This window comes from Apodemus sylvaticus, chromosome X (genome assembly GCF_947179515.1).
Source record: "Apodemus sylvaticus chromosome X, mApoSyl1.1, whole genome shotgun sequence".
NCBI lineage: Eukaryota > Metazoa > Chordata > Mammalia > Rodentia > Muridae > Apodemus > Apodemus sylvaticus.
In genome coordinates, this window is record NC_067495.1 from 11,192,233 (window position 1) to 11,204,498 (window position 12,266).

At 40.1% G+C, this 12,266-nt stretch overlaps 1 protein-coding gene across 1 annotated transcript; it reads left to right on the top strand.

The window, feature by feature from the left end:
- The first annotated feature begins 2,700 nt into the window (after window positions 1-2,700).
- Dynlt3 (dynein light chain Tctex-type 3) lies at window positions 2,701-10,751 on the top strand. Its single transcript, XM_052171225.1, has 5 exons — window positions 2,701-2,814; window positions 4,811-4,852; window positions 7,873-7,996; window positions 8,563-8,640; window positions 8,955-10,751. The coding sequence occupies exons 1-5, from the start codon at window positions 2,785-2,787 to the stop codon at window positions 9,029-9,031; spliced, it is 351 nt and encodes a 116-aa protein (XP_052027185.1). The 5' UTR covers window positions 2,701-2,784; the 3' UTR covers window positions 9,032-10,751.
- The last annotated feature ends 1,515 nt before the right edge of the window (window positions 10,752-12,266 follow it).

The window sequence follows — 12,266 nt, forward strand, 5'->3', positions numbered from 1 at the left end:
TAAAAGATTTTATTTGAAATAATTGGCTAATTTATTTTAACACTATCTCTACTTCATTTTTTCCTTCACAACCATATAAATAAACTTAAGGATAGATTCTATAAAGATGAACACACATGTAAATAAGCTTACATTATGTTTTCCTATGGTTTTCTGAAACACACGTACACATACATATAGTTTAAATAAAGTTATGCCACACTTAGCTGATAATCTTCCCCCAAGAGGCTCAGACTATGCAGCCAATCACCCCAGTGGAGGCCAGAGATCAATATTGGTGTCTTCCTCAATTGCTCACATTGTTAGTTTTTAAGAGTGACTCTCTCCCTGAGACCTGGGAATCAGCATTTATGCTAGACTGACTGACTAGCAAGCCTCAGGGACCCTGTTATCTCTGGCTCCCCATCACTGAGATTACCTATTAAGCCATATCCCCATCCCTATAGCTACTTTTTTGATAGAATTCACTTTTGGCAATAAAAATAAAACACTAACTGTAGTTTTTTTCCTGTCTGTTCTGTAAAAGGGGGAAAAAATCACATGGGTAAATCATGACAAATTGGCCCTGAGGAAAAGACTCCTGGAGATTAGAAAGATATTGCTGATGTTCTGAAGATAGTACTGCCTGTAGACAGAAAGCACAAATACCCTATAAAAGCTTTTGAGCAACTAAATCAATCAGAAATATAAATTGACCTTCCCATCCCTGGTTATACAACAAAACATAAACATCATTACTTCAGTTCCTCCTACTTGGGCCTTCTGTTAGTGTACCAAAGGAGCACACTAATAAAATCACAATGATTTAAAGTACATTCTCAAAATTATTTGCTACTTCTCCCATGGAAAGATCATTGAAGTTGCTTTTAGAATATATGGGGGTGTTTCCTTCGCTGTATGTGCATCATATAGCTTAGAACCTGAGGAGGACAGAAAAGGGTGTTGGGTCCCCTTAAACCAGAGGTACAGGCAGCCTTGAGCCAACACATGGGTACTGGGAACAAAACCTAGGTCCTCTGCAAGAGTAGTGAGTACTAACTTCTGAGCCATCTCCCCAGCCCCAATCACATTTTTTTTTTGCAATATTCCTGTGTGACCTATAATAGAAAAGAACCCGTACAGTAGAAATCACAGCATCAAGTTTGATGCACCATTCACAAATTAAGAGTGGTAAATTGGGGGACCTGAGGATTCAGGTAACATCTATATGGGCTTCAAGTTACTTCATGTTTCTTAATTACCATTTTACTTTCAAAGTAATAGAAAAGGGATTAGAAAACTAATGAGCCTTCTGACTTTGATACTGGAGAACAAAATACAAATCATTGTGTTGGGCTGAATATTTCCCCCCCGACACACACACCAAACTTATCCACGTTTGAATCCCAGAACCTGACAATGCCCTACCTTGCACGGCAAAAAGTATTTCGTAGATGTGGTTAGAACTGATACAGGAGAGGTAGCGGTGGCAGCTTTGAAGCTGTAGGAATGAATGTACACAGTTACTAGAAGTTGTAAATAGCGAGAAATTGAGTACCTGCTAGCGAGTGGTTCTCAACTTTCCTAATGCTGTTAATACAGTTTAATACACTTCCTCAAGCTGTAGGACCCCTGACCATGACATTATTTTTGCTGCCACTTCATAACTGCAATCTTGCTACTGTTATGAACTGCAATGTAAATAGATGATATGCAACCCTCAAAGGGTTACATATGTTACATGGGTTTCAATCCATGACCCATGGATTGAGAACCTCTGTGCTAGTGCTTCCAGAACCATTTTAGATACGTGACCACCTTTAAAACTCTGAAAGAATGGTTTTGGCGCTTTAAACTACTATGTCGGTGGAAGCAGGAAGCTCACAACAGTGCTGAGGAACTTGAGCTTTTCTATCAGGCTGCAATACCTCTTCTGTATGGCCTTGAGTCATTTACTTCAGATTTCTACATCTTAGCTGTACTGAGAATAAGAGAATAAAGGGAGGAAAATCTGAATTACTGAGAATTTGAGGAAAATCTCAAAATCAACCACAGTAATCCTAAAATAAACATAAACACAGTACTTCTACGGAGGCTTATAATTCCATTTGGGGCATTTGCTTCTTTCTCAAAACTCTCTCTCTCTCTCTCTCTCTCTCTCTCTCTCTCTCTCACACACACACACACACACACACACACACAGTTTTGATGGAAGAGCAGCATCAGCTTTAGGAGTTGTGTGTACAGTATCCTTCTAATGAGTCACAAAATAGGTTTGTTTGTTTGTTGTTCTTGTTGTTGATATGGGAAAACTGAATCTGTGGGGGTTTATATTTTTCAAAGTCAGTAACTAGTACAGGGAGAAATCAAAGTTACATGCTCAGCTGCTCATTTGCTGGATAACTGTGGATGAACGAATTTTGCACACATGACCACAGCAGGAAGCCCTAAATCACTTATGCTGACTCTAAACTGACTGCCACAAGGTTATCCCAACTAATCCCGATCTCTCTGGAGCTCTTAACATGCGTCCCTTATTTTTAGAAGACCAGCCTGGTCTGAAGTGCACTTTAGACCTAGCAAGTACCCTTAGCCCTGCTAAAGGGCTCAAGTTAAACAGAGCCCCTCCTCCCTGTCATTTCACCCCGCCCTCAGGAGGTCTCTGCAAGTTTGCGACAGAAGGGCGGGGCCTACGTAAACAAAAGCCCTGGTCTTGAGAGGAGGCGGGGACTCCCCAGAGGCCAGTGCGCAGCTGAGGAGCTGGACCAAAGGTTTGCTCCGCCCCCAGGGACTAAGAAAGCCACCATGGAGGGGTACCAACGGCCCTGCGATGAGGTACCGCCCCTCTGGCGCCAGGAAGAGCCCCTCAGCCCTCTCTGACTGGCTGTGGGGACACTGCGGGGTGGTCTCTTAGTGCTGGGAGAGTTAGGATGCAGCTTCTCTTTAGCCTGGGTCTGCACCGCGCAGCCGGGATCTTTCTCGCCTTTCGGCTTCTGGCTCTCCCCACCCCTCCCCCTCCTCCGAGGTCCCTTAGGTGGGCTAGATCGCCGTGCTGGCCTGAGTGCCCGAAAGCGCTTGGGGGCAGTCGTCGGGGTCTCCGAGGGCCGGGTGGGTGTACGGAAGGCCTAATTTGGGATGCATGGGCAGGCGTTGGCGAGCCCCGCCCGTTTGCGATCAGGGCCTGGGAAACCGGTCTTGCCTCTCATTCCTTCCACCCTTTTGACTCTCCTTGAGCTGGTGCTGCAAGATGGCTCTAGTCCTGGGAATTCTCCCCAGGAAAGGATAGAGGAAGTGTTTTATGGATTCAGAGCCCTTGCTCACTGATTCAGGTTTTCCTAAGCCTCACCAGAACTCCATGATGTCGGTTATCTTGTTACTGAAGGTAACTGACTTTTCATGGTGACCAAGTAATAGGCCCCAAGTTAAAATTGCTAGGAATGACAGGTGTTCTATCTGAACCCAGGTCTCTGGCTTCATACTTAAGCCCTTATTTCAAATACTTGGAGGATGAGGCCTGTTGAATTGTCAAACAGCCTGTAAGAATTTTCAAGGACAGAGTAGGCAGATTTTCTGTCCAGTGATAGCCACTCGTGAGTGATACAGGAAAATAAAAGATAAGACCTGTAGGCACAATGTGACATGATCCTTGTGAGAGGCTTCTGGGACAGTGAGAGCTTTTTAGGGTATAAGTTTCTGCATGCAGAGTTCGTCCTCAGATTTACCTCCTAGCAAGAGTGCAATGGTATCTATTTTGCACGACTTCCTAGATACATGCAATTTCCAAAGAACTAGGAGTGGAAAAATAGTCCTAATGTGCTTGCCTAGCACATGAGAAGCCCCAAGTTTATAGCACCAGAAGAGAGAGAGATGCATCAGTATTATTAGGTGACTTTCCAAACTATAGTGAAATGTGAATCCCTTTTTTCTTAGACCAATTTTTGGACGTGATTTTGAAGTAAAAATTATATTTTATCATAGGACCCAAATTTGAGATCTCTTTTCATAATGTCTCCAACTCTTTAGATTTTCGCTCTTTTTTTTTTTAGGGGAATGGTGGGAAATTGTATAGAAAAATTAATAGAATTAAAATACGGAAATCTACACTTAAAGCATTAAGTCCAGAATTTACTTGTTACAAGTAGTTTGAAGTTGCATAGTGGTTTTTTAAAACACAGAAATGATGCTTTCCCAATGGACTAAAAATATCTTCATGGAAGTCGTTTTGGTATTACCCAAAGCATCTTGGCTTGTATTGCAGTCTTATCACATAACCTAGTTCTGCACTAGAGGACACTTAGATGCTGTTGGAAAGCTGTTAACCTAAGATTCTAACAAGCTACTCCAAAAAAAGAGAGAGAAATACCAATATATATAATTAAAATAATCTTAATTTCTAATGACAGAGTAGTGCCATAATCTTTGGAAAGGCAGCGGTTTGTCTCCCATCAGTTCAAAATAAGATTGGCAATGACAGTTAAGCACACTCTTCTTATGGTCCACTTTAGCTGAAAGGATTTTCTGTATACCGACAGCACACAACAGACATCATTAATAGCTACTGAGTGCTGATTTCTTAAGCTTTATTGCACAATGATTATCTAGAATATTCATTCCACTCACTATTTGTAAAAGCACTTTTCAAAACAGTATTTGCCTAGGCCCTGCCCGATGCTAATGGCTCCAAATCTACAGGGAATAGATTCAGGATCCTCAGTAGCCCTGACGCTCCTAGCACTGTGGTCCTCTGTCACTGTGGTTTTCTTAGGCCCGATGAGGGTATCCTGACTGTTGCCTATGCTGAAAGCAGTTTTATTGTGTGTTTTCTTTTCAGATTGGCTTCAATGCCGATGAAGCACATAATATAGTCAAAGAGGTGAGTTCTATTTGCTGTTCTCTCAGAGCCTGGTGTGTTGATGGAAATATCTTAAACCCAGGTTTTGATATGTCAGGCCAAAGCTAGAAATGGTAATGTTAAAACACCAAGATGGAAAATATTTCTCCCCTCTTTGTAGGGATGTGGATGCAGTAGATGCTGGGAGGCTTTAGTTGAACCCTTTTCTGAAAGACTGGCTGAAGCTCTGTTTCAAGTCTACAAAAAGAAAAGATACTACGGACCCTTATTGATTCTAGTGTTATCAATATAGACTACACTGTGGGTGCGGTACTTTAAGAGTACTCATTAACTTACTTATTAAGAGTCTACCAAAGCCTAGGTTAAAAAAAAAACAAAAAACAAAAAACCTGAGCTGGCTTCAGTTGTGGCTGTGGCTCTTGGGGCTTCTGTCCTAGCAAGCCCTGACTTGAGTTCTGTCTGGGCAGGATTGACTCCACCTTCTGGGCATCAAGTGTGTGTGTGTGTGTGCCATCAGTTTCCCCAGAGACAGTTCTTGACTTGCCTGACTGCTTGCTCTAAGGGGATAAGTCTCATCCTGAGCTCAGCTGGGCTGACCCTGTATAAGTAGAATCATCAGTTCAACCTCCCAGAGGGCCAGGCCACAGTAAAAAATGCTGTATTTTAATAGCTGAAGAATTCTTATTAGAATATTTAATTATTTAAAATATCCAGACTATATTACATAGCTGAATATTTAATTAAAATAAAATGCAAATGTGTCCGGTGCCTTCACAATGTCAGAGCACAAGGAAGAGCAATTAGAAGGGAGAGGTAGCAATAATCTTATTTTTAAAAATAGACTGTCAAGAGACAGTAGTAGTTAGTGGTTAGTAGACATGAAAGAAAAGATGCTGGGTATTTGGAAGAGCCACTTTAATACATTTTCTTTACACAAGTTTTGAACCATATGAAAAGGCAAACGTGTCACTTGAAAGAGAAAAACACTGCCTTTATTGTCAATAAAAACTAGGTTGATGATTGTATCTTGTTATACTAACCCCTACTCAGTTCAGAACTTGCAATACTGGCTTTGCGTGCACATAAGGGAAAGTTTGAGTCAGCAGAGAGAAACAGGATAATGTGTCTCTTTGGCCTGGGTAGGGATGGAATGATGAAAACCCAAGTCTGAGATGCTTGCGAAGGAGGTTTTCTCAGATGGGTCAGGTAGAGCAATGTGGACTACTCACCAGCCAGATAACTTACTCCATCTCCCTAGGAAGGAGTGACGGATGGAGTAAAAGGTCAAGAATGTTAAAGGGGTGTGTGTGTGTTAGAGGTTAGATGATATTAGAAACAACCAAATGCATTTTTTCTTCTCTTGTTTCTTTGGTTTTTGTGTTTGTTTGTTTGAGATAGTGTTGTTTTGTAGCCTGGACAGACTGCCTCCTAGTTGTCATACTCCCGCCTCAGACAATCAACCTTTAGGATTACAGGCACACACCATCACTACACCTAGGTGGCTAGATGCAATTTACAGTAAGACTCTCACTGAAATATTTCTGAGAATGTGGTTACTTCTATAAGCCGTTTAACTGAAAACAGTTTGATACCAACTGAACTTGAATTCTCATCATGAAAGATGGCACTGAGGAGAAATCCCAGGCTCTGTACATGTTGCTTTGGAAAACACATCTTTGGTCTCCTTGGTTTTTCTTTCCTGAATCACCTTTCTATGCAACTAAAATATTTCCATTGAATAGCTGGAAAAGCTTAAAGGTGCAAGTATTGTTTTAAAACACCTCAGACCATCCTAGATGATCCCATAGTTCTAATACTCATTCCTGTTTTATTTTATTTTATTCCATATCCAGTCTCAATCCTTTAATTTCAGGTTTTGGTTTGGTTTAGTTGTTTGCTTGTTTTTTGTTTTGTTTGTTTTTGTTTTCAAGACAAAGTTTCTCTGTATAGCTCTGGCCCAAAATTTAAAAATGATATTTTAGATCATTTTTAAACTCAAGACTTAGTCTAAAGCATGTTCAATTTAGAGTATCCGGAAAGTACATTTACATGAGTATTGCTTCAACAACAAACATTTAAGTACTTACTGTGTGCCCATCTTGGGGGAATACAAAAACTGTTTAAAGCTCTGATTTGTATAGTGTTTTTCAGGGTTGATGGTAATTAGTTAGGGACTTAGAGCGGCTCAGGGCAGTGAAGGAATGAAAATAAGACACATACATATAGACACATGGCCAGAAACCTGGGGTCAGGTGCAGTGGGCTTAAAAACAAGGGAGGGGTTTGGGGTAATCCACAAGGTTATCTACTCGTGACATTAGGGGAGAGCAGGGAGCAAAGAACTGTCTGTTGGAGACTGGGCCTTATCCAGGGCATCTGACTTCAAGGCTATCAACTCATTCTCATACGCTTTTTTGGTCCAAAGCTCAGAATAATAAGAGAACAGAGGACTTAGCTCTTAGGCCTGGGACCGTGGATTCAATTTGACCCTGCCAGCAAGATGAAGCAGTTGTCCCTGAGATGGCTGAATTCAGACAACTGTCTCTTTACAATTACGCACAGACAGGGAAGCAGAGTTATTATATACAGCTGAAGAAAGAGGCAGCCTTAGGAACTGTTCTCAGTAGGATCTGTAGGGGAATGGTCTTCAGGCTAGGGGAAAAGCTGTGGTAGACATTTTCTGCACACTGTCAATGTCTGCATCTTCCCTTAATCCTGCAGTCATTTTTTTATTATTTCCTATTTATGATTTGTCCTTCCGTGTTATAAACATTAGAGTTCTTTGATTAGTGCTAGCTTAAGCTCTTTACCACAGAGGCATTGGCAAATTGATCTTTGTATGACCTATGATATTTCATAGAATGAGAGAAGACTCATGGAAATGCTTAGAAAACACTTCAAGTTAGAGACGGGGCACAGCAAACATTTAGTAGATGGGTGTTTTCTGTTAATGCCTTAGCAGGCGCTGTCTTGAATGAATTTCTCTTGCAGTGTGTGTCTGATTTGGTTCATCTGGGTTAACTGAGCTGTCCTGTCTCCTAGTGTGTTGATGGAGTCTTGGGTGGTAACGATTACAATCAGAATAACATCAACCAGTGGACCGCAAGCATAGTGGAGCAATCCATAGCACATTTGGTCAAACTGGGAAAAGCTTACAAGTACATCGGTAAGTGATGCTGCGGTGAACTTTAAGAGTGTGTCTGAATGATAGGCACTGGAGTTGAACACTTAAAGTGTGGGATGCACTTCTGACTTATCCCTTCGACATAATACACAGTGGTGTGGAAAAAGGAAGGACTTTCTGTCTAAAGCAGTCAGGACTGCTTGCCTTCTGTAGCAACAGTTGGCTTTTCCTACTGAGACCCTTCAGGGCTGTGTTCCTCCTAGCCAGCCATGCCGCTGCATAGGCCTGTATGCACACACCAAGTGCAAACTGAAATATTCCTCGAATTTCTGTCTGAACTCAGTTAATGGCACAGAGCACACAATTTAATCCAGAATTTTTCTGCCATGCAATTGCTGGTGGTGATAGTAACAGTCCGTGAAATGGCTGAATCCCATGAAGTTTAAGTTCAGGATGGTATAAGTATTCAAAATAGGAGACTATTTTATTCTACCAGCTGAACTGTTTTGTGTTACTTTTTCCAGCTTTTATAGTTCCAATAGAAACTCTTCTCAGCCTCGACTCCTTCCCCTTTTTCAGTAACTGCCATTCTGCACCTTTCTTTGTAGTGACCTGTGCAGTCGTCCAGAGGAGCCCATATGGATTCCATACAGCCAGCTCCTGCTTTTGGGATACGACATCTGATGGTGAGGGATCTTAAATAAATATACCCAGAATCAAAGTTCCAGCAATGTCAGGCTGGAGTTATTATGTAGCACTACTTAAAGTCTGAAAAGATAGTATCAATAGAATTGCTTTGTATCTATTTACAAGAATGATTTCAGCCCAGTGTGTGTGCATGTATGTATGCATGCTTGTGTGTATGCATGTATGTATGCATGCGTGCGTGCGTGTGTGTGTGTGTGTGTGTGTGTGTGTGTGTGTGTGTGTGTGTGTGTTAGTGTCTGGTAATTGTGAGGTTTTGCTAGTATATCAAAGTCCTCTTCTTGTATGCTTTTAGGAACCTGTACCGTCAGATGGGAGAACCGTACCATGAACTGCATCGTTAATGTTTTTGCGGTGGCAATTGTCCTGTAACCTGTAATGCACTAAATGTGTTGGGTTAAGGCCATTAACTTAAGTTTGTGAGTGTATCCTTTCTAAAAAGAGTAACTATTACTTATTAATGTGCTAGATGAAAAGTGTGCAATATGCTTCAAAGCTGTCAGCAGAGAACGGAATAGTGTAAGCAGAAGTCCAATAGGAAGTTGGCAGATTATCTTGTATTCTATACAGCAGCATTTAAGGGCATAAAATGTTAGTCAACAATTAATGCAGAAATATGGCTGACCTAAAATTAGAATCTTCTACTTATACAAGCCTTTCACTGACATTATGTTCCTACAGAGATGGGGAAATCTAGTTAGATACTAACATTATAATTAACTAGAAAACACAACAGGGATAAATAAATGAACAAAAACTATAAGGAGAGATGCAGAGAAAATGACATGAATTACCTAATGCCTTTCTGATTTAAGTTTTTTTCCTTCATTGACTTGCATATAGTAGTTCATGGAAGTAGTTCTCTCTCTCTCTCACACACACACACACACACACACACACACACACCTATGCACACAAGTCCCATCTAACCAGTTTTGGTTTCCTGAGAACTGGCAAATCCATTGGATTTTTTTTTGTCAGTTTCTTACACTTACACCTGAGGTAGAATTAACTATAATGGACAAGATTTCCTGGGTAAGCAAAATTAGTTAAGTATATGATCAACAGTATATGATCAGACAGCTGCCTTACAATCCGCTCTTTCCACGAGGGACAGATAGCTATTGACTGTTTGCTCTCCATGTTTCTAGAGGCCAGGCGGACAGCTGTTAATGTGGTGTTCACGTGTCAGGTTTGTTTTGGCAGCTGTTCAGTTGGAAAACTAGTGTTTGTGTTTGAAGGAGAACAAAAGAAAGAAAAGAAAAGTGTCTGGCCCTCCATGGAAAATAAACCCCAAGGAAAGCACTAATTGGTGACAGAATTATAGATACAGTTTTTGAGGGTTGCTTCCCACAAAGTAATATTTCAGATATGCAACTCTTACTTAAAGGCCTTATTACTAGTCTTAACTATACAGTAATAAATTTTATCATTTAATTAGTTTCAACTATGTGTGAATAATTTAAAACACTTATGTAGAGTTAGGACAATGGAGTAGAATATACATTAAAAGTGAACAATCATTAGCAGGTTATCTAATATCTCAGGGCTTATGAAATATAATTCAATTTATTAAGAAAATCAAAGATAAATATTAGGATACACAGCTGGCCACCAAATGCAAAGTCAGTCTGCCATTTAACCTTGAAAATGAAATCAGTTTCACATATTACCATTGACACGCGATCCATGTAAACAGTGGAATCACATGTCATTGAATTTTTAGGGTAAGGAAAAGTTTAGTAGTAATGGCAACAACATTAAGACAGGATTCTTGTATGAGGACTATGCACATGGTTGACATTTTGCAGGACAACTGTCATGACAAGAAGGCAAAGATGGGGTTTAATGAGGTGGCCTGTAGCGTTGGCACATCTTGAGTTCTTTGTCATTATCTTTATGTTACTTTATGTTGCTGGTGCTTGTACCTTGGGAGACTGAAACAGTGACCAAATTATCTGTGCAGTTGAGGCTTATTCTTTGATTATTGTTGTTGAAGGATTGTTTTAAAATTATCAAATCATACCTCGTGAGCTTGCTATCTGCTGTTTCTAGTTAAGATACATAATAAAGACTATCTTCTTGTGCTGAACATCTGGCTCTGTTTGATCATTCAGTGGTCAAGAAATCAGGATTCTGCTTTACTTGAATAAATTATAAGCAGGATAAATGGAGGAGGAAAATAAATGGGACCACATACATATATTACAGAGTGTGAGGCCAGACGCAGTTGCCCAACAAAACTGTGTCTCAAAAAGTATTCCTACCCAAATCTAGTCTTCACCATTACAATATCATTGATAGCTTCTGTTTCGGGTATTTTATTTATGAACTTTAACACATTTTTCTTTAAAGACAGCATAAAATATATTTGGTAACTACTTTTTAACTCATAATGATTATTTTTAGCAGTTTGTCTTGTTTGTCAAATTGCAAATGAATTGTTGCTTATTTCAAAAAATTAGGGACTTCAAGTAAATAAGAGTATTCACATGTAAGCACTAACCGCAGTTTTTGTAAAGCTATAATTTTGTGTTTGTAAAGTCCTAATAGACTGTCTCAATAATGGCAACATTTCATTACACTTTCTCTTTTAAAGAGCACTTTTCTTCTTCCCAAGTTGGGTGTTACTTAATTATGAGCCACTGAATGGGTTTTCACTGTGTGCATTCATCACTGCAATTTATAGTGGTCTAAGGATGATTTTAGGGTTGTGTCTTCAACATTTGAGTAAAAATAGTTACTTGTTCTTGATAGCAGTTATTAAAGGGGATGAAAAATAATCATCTATTTGGGGGAAAGTGGTTAAGTCTCTTCTATGGCACATATCAAAGTAAAGTTGAAGGTGAATTGAAATTATTTCCTCATGTGCTACAATCTGTCCAAGGGGGCATTTGTTTTATAATTCAAAAGGTGCAACTATGTTTGTTCCTAAATCATCTATGGCCAGTGTTAGATAGTTCTGTAAAGTTCACTCTTTACCCTTTACAGTGACTATTTTAAGTTAGCGTACAAAGTAATGGTTTTTTATTATGACATTGTCATACTTATTTGTCATACTTTGTTTTTGTCCAATGCTCCCACCGCTTCCACATCCTTCTTCCCGCCCCAACTTCCTGGGTCCCTTCCTCTTCTGATAGTCCTTCCTCTGTCTTTCATATTCTGTGTATTCTATGCAATGATCCTAAACATTCATCCCTAAACATAAGATGTAGCATGTGTTTATGGAGGATTGAGCTGTAGCTTTGTGCTGCTCATGTGGCAGGCTTTCTGCCACTGAGCTATCTATATCCCTAGTGAAGTGCTCTAGCAGGCTCAAGCAGGACAAAAACAGGCCCCAGCATGGCAGGCATGCAAGTGGCAGATTTTACCTTTTTTCCCTCCCACCTCCCTTGCTCTATACCGTTAGATGACATTCTTTTTTTTTTTAATATTTTTATTTTCTATATTCTTTGTTTACATTCCAAATGATTTCCCCTTTCCCGGATCCCCCCTCCCCATATGTCCCATAAACCTTCTTCTCTCCATCCCTACTCCAATCACCTCCCTCCTTTTTCTCTGTCCTTATATTCCCTTCCCATGCTAGATCAATCCTTTCCAGGAGCAG

Coding starts and splice junctions, on each gene's coding strand:
- Dynlt3 (XM_052171225.1), top strand. CDS start 2,785: ATGGAGGGGTACCAACGGCCCTGCGATGAG. Junction 2,815..4,810: donor ACCAACGGCCCTGCGATGAG/GTACCGCCCCTC, acceptor TTTTCTTTTCAG/ATTGGCTTCAATGCCGATGA. Junction 4,853..7,872: donor CACATAATATAGTCAAAGAG/GTGAGTTCTATT, acceptor CCTGTCTCCTAG/TGTGTTGATGGAGTCTTGGG.